The sequence below is a fragment of the Aulonocara sp. 'chitande type north' Nkhata Bay genome, linkage group LG9 (assembly GCF_057382095.1).
Source record: "Aulonocara sp. 'chitande type north' Nkhata Bay isolate Kocher_YH1m ecotype deep benthic linkage group LG9, A_spYH_male_GT1.1, whole genome shotgun sequence".
NCBI lineage: Eukaryota > Metazoa > Chordata > Actinopteri > Cichliformes > Cichlidae > Aulonocara > Aulonocara sp. 'chitande type north' Nkhata Bay.
The window spans coordinates 35,506,310-35,518,822 of NC_141352.1; the positions used below are offsets into that span (position 1 = coordinate 35,506,310).

At 39.6% G+C, this 12,513-nt stretch overlaps 1 protein-coding gene across 3 annotated transcripts in view; it reads left to right on the forward strand.

Moving 5' to 3' along the window:
* Nucleotides 1–12,513, forward strand: part of LOC147322725 (partitioning defective 3 homolog) — a 355,660-nt gene that overhangs the window by 332,681 nt on the left and 10,466 nt on the right. For all 3 annotated transcript variants that reach the window (XM_086307269.1, XM_086307271.1, XM_086307270.1), the window contains one exon: nt 10,484–10,611. In XM_086307269.1, coding sequence (XP_086163395.1) covers nt 10,484–10,611 — 128 coding nt within the window. The remainder of the gene's footprint in view (nt 1–10,483; nt 10,612–12,513) is intronic.

Consider the following 12,513-nt stretch of genomic DNA (forward strand, 5'->3'; position numbering starts at 1 on the left):
TAGACAGCGAAACTGCCAAACTGCAAAAACATTAGTTTTCTCTATTACCTAAAGCTACATTTCGTAGACTAATTCTTAATTTCTGGATCCAACCTTTGACCTAGACATAATTTCTTATCTGCAGTCACTGCATTTGCCTTTTCAGTCTTGGAAATATGACACACTTATGGAAGGAAGGCGATGTTAGGGGACAGAAACTAAAGACACCTACCCGCACTGTTCATTCTAATTTTCATTAGACTTGATTAAAGGGATTTTTAAATTAAAACAAATTTAAATTAAAATTTGAGAATAGTTGCTTTAAGCCGTTCTACTCTCCAACGCTTGATCTGTAACAACAATGGGATTTATTCTTCATAATTGGAAAAATGTAATCAAGTTAATTCCTTTGTTAATTCATTCACACTTGATCTCATATCCATCCCTGCTGTGCATTAAAAGTTCAGGAACTTTAAGTAAGGAATCATATCCTTTTCCAAACTCCCTGTCAGGTCACCGATAATCTAAACTGTTGTCCCGCTTTTTACTTAACTGGTGTTTTAGAGGCGTGTAACTCATTAAAAACCATAACAAAAAAACACAGATAACCAAGTCGCGGGACATGTGGGATGTCAAATACCTCCATGTTATTTATCAATAATAACTTACAGTGACTTCAGTTTTTTGGTTTCTTTTTTTACTCAGTAACTTTTTGACCTCGGAGAAAAGGATGCGGCTAATTGTTGCTCCTAGCAGAGCTATTTAGAAAATGACGGGCCAGAAAGTCAGACCTTGAAAGTTAAAACATTTTGCATGCAATTTTCTAGAGAATTATCAGTGTTGGTTTGTCAGTTAAATTGGTTTGGAGTGGCCAGCATCTTCTACTGTTATTTCCGCTGTCCAATTGAGTTTGGGTAAAACACAGCAGCATGCTTCCCACCGTGTTCCTACACAGATGAAGGCAGGCTGTATTTGCTCTGGATTTTCTTCGGTATTTGTCAAACTGATGTTTGAAAAAAAAAAAACACAGAGTGGACGTCTATCTCTGTTTTCTTAATCTCTCTTTTCCCATCCGCCATTAGATGTGAACTGTTTGCTCACCACCAAGAGGTCTCAGTCTTTCTCTCTGAGCCGCTGAGCTCTTAATTGCGTCTGATCGTCGACACTATCGGGCACACCACTGCTCCACTGGTAATAAGATATAGGGCCAGCCCTTGAGTATTGAAGTCTGTTTTATTAGTCCTCTTTCATGTTATTTTAGTCATGTGAACAAGAATTCACAGTGGCAGAGCTTATTAGGAAAGGCAGACTTGCACCCGTGTTATGCGCTGACACTGATTAGCAGAACTCGAGGGAAATCCCGTCTTAGCGTCGTCTAGAAGCAGAATTGATATGGCTCTATTTAAAGTGAACAGGGTAAGGATTTTGCTTTGAAAACCAAAGATATTACAGAAAGATGAGACAAGTACAAAAATGTGAAGTGACATACTGACATTGACTATGCTGACAGGAATGGATAGTTAGCATCTTTACTGTATATTTACCTCTGCAAGGAGGTTAGGTTTTGGCATAGTGTGCGTCCATGACATTCTTTCTTTCTGTAAACACAATACCTCAAAAAATTTGGATGAATTTTGATCAAATTGGTCGGGTTGTAGAGGTCCATTATGCCAACCTTGAAAGACCAAATCCATCAAAAAAATAGCCAGAAAATTCAGATTTATGGGGGGAACTGAGATAATAATAATAATAATAAACTTTATTTATAAAGCACACTTAAAAACCAAGGGTATGCCAAGGTGCTTAACAAGTAAAATAGAGTATAGGAGGAGGATAATAGAAATAGGACCAAAGCAAGTACTAAATATGCAAACAGATAACTGTCACTAATACATAGGAAAGCAACAGGTACAGAGCAAACAAGAATTTAAATGAGCATAGAAGTGCATGATATAAAATCATAAAAGAAATATTAACTAGAGGGAAAGGCAAGATTGAATAAGTGGGTTTTTAATCGTGATTTGAACAGTGCAATGGAGTCAGATGCGCGGAGGTCGGAGATGTTTATTAACCCTTATAACAAAATCCACAATTTGTTTGCTATATCAAGTTGTGTATAATATATTTTTATTATATATTTATTACATATTTTTTGTATCGCATTTGATACATTGGACATTTTTGGCAACTTTTTGTTAACAACAATGTTAATTTTAGACAAAAAAAAATTTTTTCTCCATAACATTTTGATACTTATGTATCAAATATGATACAGGGCATTATAGGGTTAACAGTCCGTTAAAACTTTCCTTACATCCCCCAAGATCTTCAAGGTCAACTTAGTGACTTACAGGTAAAAAATTGACAAAAAGCCTTATGACTTAGAAAACTATGTATAGGGAATGATATATGGGAATTCTAGATATAACGTTACTTTGGACTAGAGATGGCACGATACCACTTTTTTATGTCCGATACCGATACCAATATCATAAATTTGGATATCGGCCGATACCGATATGAATCCGATATAGTGTGTTTTTTAATAAATAAAACTGTTTTTTTAATATCTTGCTGCTTTTTGTATAAGTTCAAACTCAAGTTTTAAAAAAATAAAACACTAAAGCTATTCTGTTATACCTGTATGCAAAAAATACACTGCAGCCAAAATATTTCATAGTTCAGCAATACTGATCAATCTAATAAACTTAAACCTAGTCTATCCTCCCTATTCTGGTATATTAAAGAGTAAGCAACCTAACTAATAGGGTTCCAAACTCCCAGCAAAAAAAGTAAAAAAAATAGGGAACCACCCTCCACCTCATGATGCTTAATTGACGTAATCAACTTTAATTTGATGCAGTGTGAAAAAAATGCACAGAAATCAATTATTTTTCAAGAATAATTAAAGAGATTCAACATCTTTCTTCAACAGAATTGCAGACTGCACAGATGGTACCTTCCCAAAGGAAAAAGTACTATGGCTTACTAGGGTATATTAGACTTAGTAGTTACTATATACAGTCATGGACTTCTATACATTTTACATCAGATTAGAACTTTGGGTGTAAGATTCAGATAATTAATTATTAAAAGCTAGACATTTTAAATGAGAATAAGAAAGAAAAGGATGTCTTTGTGCCCCCTTTCCCTGTTAATGCCCTATCGGCCCCCCTGGCTAAACTTTGCTAGATCCGCCCCTGCACAGTTACCAGCCGTCAGCTACGTAGAAAAAGATCCTGGTGTAGAAAGTAATATTAAATAAATTCTAACAACAGATTATCAAGCTTAAACGTGCTGCTGTTGTTCAGCCGCTGGTTTCCTCTTTCTGGCGCAAAGTGGGCAATAAACAAACAAGAGAGACGGACTCGTGACAGAAAAGCCGATCAGCTGATCATTAATCAGTTTCACGATTAAAGTAGCAGCAGGAGAGGGAGGGAGAGAGGCAGTCGCTCCATATATCGGTTGTTAAGCTTAACGCTAGAATGCTTTACAAACATTCAGAGATGAACTTACACACTTGCTTTACTTCTCTCTGGGATAACTTTCTCGGTAAATGCCGGTTTGGTAGCGAGGCTACAAATACACACAGCTGCTCTATCACGTGATGCATACTGCTCTGACATGCTACGGTTATGAGCTGAGTTACGCCATGTCGCAAGTTTTGTGAGGTGCTTTTTTCATATTTAATGGATCGGATTACATTTTTTATTTCTCTTCAATATCCGATCCAGTATTTTAGGTCAGTATCAGACCGATACCGATACGTAATATCGGATCGGTCCATTTCTACTTTGGACCTCTGACCTCTTCTTCAAGGTCAAATAAGGTTAAACCTTCGTAAAATCTAAAATTCTACTGTGTTTGTTTATATTGAAAACATTTAGGGAATGATACTTTTGTATGGGGAATTGAAATATTATCCCACATTGGACCTCTGACCTCACTTTTAAATTTCACATCTGCCTTTCTTTGAAGCCAACCCCAAAATGTGTTACATAATATCATACTGTAGTATGACATTATATAATAAGGTGAGGTTATTCATGTCCTGTTATTTACAAATCAGTAGCTATTATCCACTACCTGCTCCTACGTAATGTTACATACAAAATATAAAAGCAAATACTGCTCAGAGGGAACTGCCTCGGCGGAGGAAGATTTGTCACAACTTTCAGAAAGTGAACTTCTGGTGTGGGTTTAAAAACTGTGGGTGGAGGTAGTGATGACAAAAAACATTTATTTATTTATTTTCAGTGTTTTGACCCACACTGAAAAATGTAAAGTCATAGCTGAGTTCTGTTCAAAGCCATCGGAGCTATTTTTTTCTGCACTGAAACTGATATGTCCTTTTTTAACAGCATGTTTCACTCAGTTTCATTGCTGAAGATTGTTCACAATGATGAAAGTGAAACCTTTCTGACCTCTACTTTTATAAATCAAATCGTTCAGGGAATGTAACCATGAAAAGCAAGATGCTCCGGCAGGCAGTTAAATGCCTACCACATCAAAGTCTGCAGAACTGCACTTTGATGCCTGTTTCCCCTGAGCATGCGAGGCTCCTTTGTGATAGCCTCCACGCAAATATACTGTACACAAACAGGAACTGCTAGCATCTCAAAGTGTTACTCAAGAACAGCAGCAGTTCAGATTTCTGCAATCATTTATCCAGATTTAAGGATTTTAGGTTATTTTAGGGTGCAGTTCTGGGTCACAGCACATGATCTTCATCAGTGGTTTCACCACATGTGATGGATAAACAGACCCGTGAGGACTTAAGACCCTGCTCTTCCATGTTGGCTTAATGGTTTAGCTTTAAAATTCATTTTTAATTTGGAAAAAGCTGTTTATGAAACATTCTCACGTTAAGGCCTGTTAAGTAGCTGCTCTCAATTTTATAGCCTGATCGTCATTAGCAGATGTATTCTGCATGACTTACATTTGATCTGTAATCCATTCAAACTGTGACTATAATCTACACTACAAAACACAAAATATTCTCTGCTAAAACGAAAGCCAATGTAAATGTTTTGCTTTCGGAACTTTAGAAAAATGTGTAAAATGATAATAATAGGGTTCGGCTAAGATAAGGGTACATGCATCAGTATTAGGTGTGGGGCCTGGTCTCCATGGGTTTAACCTCAGCTTTTCACTCAGGTCTGCCTGCTGCTAACAGCTGTAATGATCAGGTCCATCGCTGAACCTAAGCTCCAACATAATGGAATAATGATCAAGATACAAAAACCTCATCTATCAGTCAATCCACTTAGCCCAGCACACGCAATTAGAGCTGGTATGTTTTTTCTCCTGCCCGCCCTGCTTGTCTATAAGAGGGAATTTCCAGATGTTCATCATAAAGAACTGTTGTTAAGCAATGTTTTTCCTAGAGCCCACCCCCCAGCCTCACATACACACACTCTTTCTCAATAAAAACAATTTGTGCTGTTAGGCTAGAGCACCAGTAAGCATGACCACACAGAGGAGAGCACCACGCTGGTAACTTGGATCACACACATCAACAGCAACTTTTAAAGCCCACATTTATGTGAATTCTTTTGATTTTATTATTACTTTGAATTCTGCTACCAGGGTTCATGTGTGTGCACATATTAGCTCTGCTTATGCAACTACTAGTTTCCTTAAATATTGTACTTTCATGTTGATTAGTGTTGTGTGCCTCACAGTTAACTCTATTACTATGTGATTACTTGAAGAGTAAGCCCTGTTTAACTAGTCACTTGACTTCCTCAGAGCTAAACAGCCAGGGATTGAACCACCAGCCTTCTGATTAATAGATGAGTAACCCAGAAAACAAGCTTCCTGGATATGTCACGCAGGTTTGCGGTCTAACGTTTCACCCGAGCTCTGGCAGTCGTGTTTGTGTGTCCGAGACTCGGCAGTTGGCACACTAACACCCTTGCTATCTCTCTGGCCCTACACAACCCCCCTATTTAGAATTTAAGATAGCCCAGAACAATCTCACACCCAGCGAGGAGTTAACACGTTACAGGAAGGCCATATCATGCTGTGAAAAAATAAGGGAAAGCCTAAAACCAGCATTGCAAACCCGTGCTGAGATGTGTTTCTTTCAACCAGATCTCTGACATTGATTGATTGTCGCCTTTTAGGGCTTCTTAGTCATGCTACTGCATGACTTTGTAGGGATTAGTGCTGTGTAATGTTGTGCAAGTAGTGAAGCAAGGTTTAGTGGCAACATGGTTAAAGTAAATACCATAAGCAATGGGATTTGCCATTGTATTTGAACAATACCAACCTTAAAGTTATGTGGCTTGGTTGTTAATGTGGAATAGATTGATGCGTGATCTGATATTGTCACGTTGGTGTTGTTCCCATATCACAGTAATATAGGTCCAAGATCAACGTCGCACTGACCAAAGATGTTATCTGAGCATTCAGTTAGCATTAGCCAAGAAGCTAGCTAATACTAATACATTAGTAGCATAAATTTAGCTAACAGCAAACCTAAATAGACAATATTTTTTATTATATTCCATGAATTAATAAAGAAAACACTTGAAAGCTGCTACCGGTTACAGAAGAGTTTGATATAAATAAAGGCATGTTTTTCTTTTCTTCCCACATTGCAAAACAACGTGATTGGTCAGTTTCACTTAAAGATACAGAAAAGAAAAATGACTTTTGTGCTGCCTTATGTGCATGCTACAAAGTCTCTAAATGATATAGCGATAGCCACACCAACCTCCTATTCACTGTGGTTCCTTGGACCAGAGGCCGGGAAATGGCAGACCACACTGCTTGATCCAGATGGTTACACCGCCCGGAGCTACACACCCTGGTAACCGCAAATGGACTGAGCTTGCTTATAATAAATTGGCGGAATTGGGTCGGTGCAGTGACTTTAAGAGAGACTGATTATCCAACTGGGCTTTTGTCAGGATGTGGTGTTTCACTACCATTCTCTCACTTTCTTCTTGTTGTATTTGCCCATTAGCAATCTTAATGTCTTCCACATGTCTGTTTGTGTACAGCTCGACTGTTCTCTTAAAACGGTTCCCTATGTGGTGGCCTCCAAGCATACTATCAAGAGAAGCATGGGCGGTAAAGCCATATGTTAGTGCTGGCCCATCATCGCAACCTGCTTTGATATCTCAAAGGTTTGTGACCAGCTCTGAACCAAGAAATATTACACCTCGGCTGTCTTGCTCGACTCCCACCCAGCTGCTTTCCTCGTCCTAGTTTTTTTTTTTTTTTTTGATAGCTGCAAATAATTTTCATAATTACATCCCACCGGCTCTCATGTTTTAACAGGTGGAGAATTTTTGTTTCCTCCTGCTTTGTCTGTGACACCACCAAGGAAGCAGGGGAAAGATAAAAACGTGCCATATTGACATCATTTTTCACATTATTGGATAAAAACAAACACGGACATCTCTTTGATTTGATTTCAACAAATGTCATGTTTTATATGGCATTATATTCCAGGTCTAACATGAAATAATCTGATTCCCCTTCCCTGGATAATGGCATTAGGCTGACTGATTTTCTCTCCTGGCTATTTCTCATGCATTTCTCTTGGCATGGCGTCATCCACGTCAACCCTTCGGTTTGAGACTGAAGAGTGTAGCACCGCAGGATTCCTCCTCACTTCCTTTCAAATCACATTAATAACTTTCAGAGTGCGTGACTAATTATTTTCTCACTACCACATTCGACTCCAGTAAAATTATTTTTCTTTTCCACCTCTCAGTTCATCTGATATTGGTTTATGTGCTCTACAGTTTCTGAGCCCGGGAAACATGTTGTTGCAGCGAAACCTGAAACATATGAGTCCAATTCACTTCGCCCACGTGGAATACTATTATGTTTTTAAGACTCGGAGGGCTTGAGAAAAAGACTTGATGTTGACGCTGAGTGAAATGTAATTGCGCTGTTATTGCAGCTGTCCAAGTGAGGAGAAAAGCAGTCATTTCAGGAACAGAAGACGTTTCCAAGAAGACGTTTTTGCTGACAGCTTTTCATTCCACCAGCGCACCTTTACCCCATCGATTAATTCCAGAATTGTTCTCGTCGGTCAGATATTGCTGTATTATCAGAAGTGTTTGGCTTCACAGAGATACACTCGCAGCGTCTATTGATACCCCCCCAAAGGGCACCTTAATACCCCATATTTAGCATGTTTAGACACTTGCTTGTTACTGTAATGTACATATTTATAATACCCATATATCATTCTCTATATGTCTACATGCTGTCAATACAAATAAAGGCAGTAAGAAGAGCTGATTATACTACTATTAACACTTTGACCTTCAGATACCTCGAACTTGAAATAGAGGTCAAAGGTTATATGTGATATGATATTTTAAACCTTTATACAGTACTTAATATATGTTGATATTATGTTTGATAGTTTCAAGGTTTTGGTGATCTTTTGATCAATAAATCCTTCAGTTCACCTGGAAGACCTTGGTTAATGTAAGCCAAATTTTAATGGATTGTTAACATGACCGCACTCTACACCCTGACCAAGTTTGATCAGAAATCATTTGAGACTTTTTGTGACTGAATTGCAAGCACGCACGCAAATGCTACCAAAAACATAACCTCCTTGATGGAGATAACAATGGGAAGGTATCATTTTGTGGCAAATAGGGCTAATGTTGTAAATTGGGGAATTTTAAACTCAAACCCACAATCGTTTCTTCAGCCTAACCACACAGCGAAAAGTACGTAAAACGCAAGTGCAAACAAAATTAATCAGTGAATAGTTTTAATAATGAAAAATCCCAAATGGGAGCCTTGCCGCAGTGTTCTGGCTGATAAATGTCACTACATCTTAGAGGTGGCTGTAGCTCAGGTCATCTGTTGGAAGGTTGGTTCAATTCCTGGCTTCCCCTAGTCTGCATGCCAAATATCCTTGGGCAAGATATTAACCCCAAATTGCTCTCCGATGCATCCATCGGAGTGTGAATGTGTGTGAATGTTACTTAGAAAGCACTTAGAACAATGTGCTTGTGCAAATGGGTGTGAATGGGTGAATGCACAAGTTGTGTAAAGCACTTTGAGTGCTCAGAAGAGTAGAAAAGCGCTATATAAGAACCAGTCCATTTACCATTTACATCCACAACTGGCTGTCTGCATCCACAGACACCCTTTCAACCATTAAATGCAGATTTCACATTAAATGCACATTACTGTAGCTGGTGTGTCAAAAGCATGGACACCAAAAGACACCTTGTACTGTATGTACCTTTGCAACACCACCATCTGCTTGAATGGCAGTATTTGACATCCTGTGTTTACTGCAAATCAGAGGACAAAGTGCATTAAACTGTGAGTTTAGCTACGTTCTGCCAGCTCCACAAATCCAAAGACTGTGAAGAAGCTGCTTAGGTTTAGAAATCAAATTTGGGTAAATTGTGAGTTATTAAGTGGTTAATTTATTCATACAAGCCATCCACCACTACCTGCCTTCCACAATAAAGCCTGAGCCTTATGAATGCTGACAAGTGGTCAAGCCACGCCTGCAACACCTCTTCAGCTTGCTTCTGTGTAATTGGCTTGTCTCGTTCTTTCATAAGCCAGCTCGTTAGCAGCATGCTGGTGCTGAGGGAGATGATATCTCCATGTCAACCTCACAGATGATCAGACGGCAAACACACATGCACACTGGTACAGGTTAGCAGTGTGTTGTCATATGCATATGAGCGGAATGAAGCCATAGCTGGAAATGCTCATCTATAATTTATCTCTTCAGCACACTAGTGGTGGGCTAAACTGATCCAAACTGTAGCTATCAAGACCTGCAGCTCACACAAATAAGCTCCATCGCAAAATGTTTAATGCATACTAAAGAGAAAAGTCATATCAACCATGTGGCCAGTGCAGTTTGTTTGAAAAGTTAAGAGAACAGGATTCTTTGTTTGTTTGTTTTAATCACAGCATTCTTTAAAAGCAGTTCTCCTTTCTTAATGTGTGGTTGATATGGACCACGGTTCATTTAGTACTTTATTATCTGTGTACCAGGCAACACAGATCCCTTAAACAAGCCATTCAAAAGGTACCTAGGGTTAAATGGACTAGCTAAACACACTTAGGGCTCTACTACCTTTAAGACTACAATATAAAATAAATCACTAGCCAAGAATCACTGAAGCTGCAAACAACCAGCATGTGCCACTTTCCCACGAATAAGAACTCGTGTGAACAATTTAAGTTCAATTCATCTTTTATCAAAACAATAATTTTCTTTTCTCTTATATGGACTGGTTCTTATAATGCGCTTTTCTACTCTATCCTGAGCACTCAAAGTGCTTTACACAACACTTTTTTTCAACTGTTTCTGAGTGCTTCCTAACTAACATCCACACACTGTATGCATGCTATAGTCCGATGGATGCATTGGAGAGCAACATGGGGTTAGTACAACATGCACTGAAAGGCTTAAATGCTTGCCTTTGGTCCTCTCTTTGTTACTGTGTATTCACTGTGTCTGTGCTAACTGTATTTGTGGGTTTAACAGGCCAGCAATGGGACGGAGACATCAAGTGGACGCCATTCTGTAACGGTTGAGACTCAGGTCCAGAAACAGCAGCAAGAGGACAGAGATGATTTCCCACAAGCACAGAGACAGTACAATTCCCTGCCACGGTGAGACATCCTTCCTTCCTTTTCTTTCTTTCTTCAAACTGTCCATGCATCCATGCGGCTGCGTTCACCCCTTTGACTTATCACGTCCTCCCTGCCCTTTCTCAACCCCTTCATTTGACTTTTTTTGATTTCCATCAATTTCTTTTCCTCACATGTTTGCCTTCCCCCCCACCTCCCCCCTCCCTCACTTATCTCTTTGGCTTCCCTCAAAGTCAATCACCACAAAGCCACTTTCAACTAATCTCCAGACATTTGAACGATTCTTAGCAAACTCTTTGAATGAAATCATTTAATGTGATCGCTTAGAATTATTTGACTGATATTCAACTTCATTAAGTCAATGCTGACCTGAAGAAAGCGGTGACTTTGTCCCAAGCCCCCCTCTCCAATAACAGCTCCAATATCACATTATTTTTTCTAAAGGCTATTTTTTCCCCCTACAATCTCTTGCCTCGCACAGTTTGCCATTAGGAGCTACAAGCACTGCTCTTCATCTTCTCCATCTTCTTGTTTCGATTCTTTTTTGCATATTTGTCAAAGAGATGCCAATAAAGCTTACCATATCTTACATCTTGAGCCTTTTTTGTGGGAGGGGGTGGTTTAGTATCAATATTTGCCATTTCTGCCAGCAATCCGTTAAATGTCTTTACTGAAGTTTTTAATCTCATGGCAGTAGGTGCAAATTACAAAGTTAACCACTGCTGCTAGGGGAAAGAAAGTCGCATATGAAGCTTAATATCCTGGAAGAAAAGCTCCCCAAGGCAATAATTCTGTCATTTGACTGACTGACACATTATTGTTGAATATTTTCACACTGAAAACAATCCATTGTGAGGGTTTTTTTGCATTGTGAAATGTATTATATGTTCAAAAATGCTAAGAGCAAAGTCAAGATTTATTTCACTTTTGCAGCTTGCCAATTTAAACAAAGACGGAGCCCTTAATATATGTGTGTGTGTGTGTGTGTGTGTGTGTGTGTGTGTGTGTGTGTGTGTGTGTGTGTGTGTGTGCGTGCGTGCGTGCGTGCGTGTGTGCGTGCGTGCGTGGTCTTTTCATTTTCTTTGCCAGTTCTCGTCTATGCTGTAACGCACAAGCACCAATCACTTCTTCATATTCATCCCCTTTTGTGTTATGTTGCCTCAAAACACAGTTGGGTCGATGAAAACGTGTTCGTGTCTGTGGATATGGATTTGTGGTCCACACGGACACATAATCAATTTGGTCTGTATAAGGCAGACTGATCTATGCATTCCCCTCATATGTGTTATCTGCTTGCATCTCATGTGGTGTGACAGTTGAGCTGGGACCTTCTCTCCCAGTGAGTTGCTTCTCTTGGGAAAGTTCATGTCTCCGGCCAAGCAGCCAAGCGAGGATGGCCTTTGATATGCATTCCTTTCATAATCTCATAGTGGCTTCGGGCTAAGAGCCACATGAGCTCAGGCTTGATGCTTGACCCTGGCTGAGGCTTTTCGGGGCTTGGTGTGTCGGCATGGCTTCTCATTAAAGAGCTAGTCTTACATCCCCAGATTAATAATCACAATGCCTTCTAATGTCAGCCACCTCTCTTATTGGAACCTCTTCATCTTTTCCTCTTCCAAAGCAGGAAGTCTGAGCAGTCAGCCATTCAGCAGAAAAGGGAACATTCCCTCACCAAAAAACACCCCAGAAGCTTCCAGAGGAAACCATGGTAGCTGGTTATCTGATGACGGCCAGGCTTAGCTCGCTGTCTGGGATGTGAGGATTGGAAGAACACTAATGAAGGCTTGTTGTTGGAGCAGGATTAGCAGTGACAGGCAACGGAGGTCGAGAGTGACTGGGAGAGGAACGAGTGTTTTAGTAGGAAGGAGAGACCACTGATTAGCCCGAAAGAGATGTACACACACACACAAGCACACGCATGAA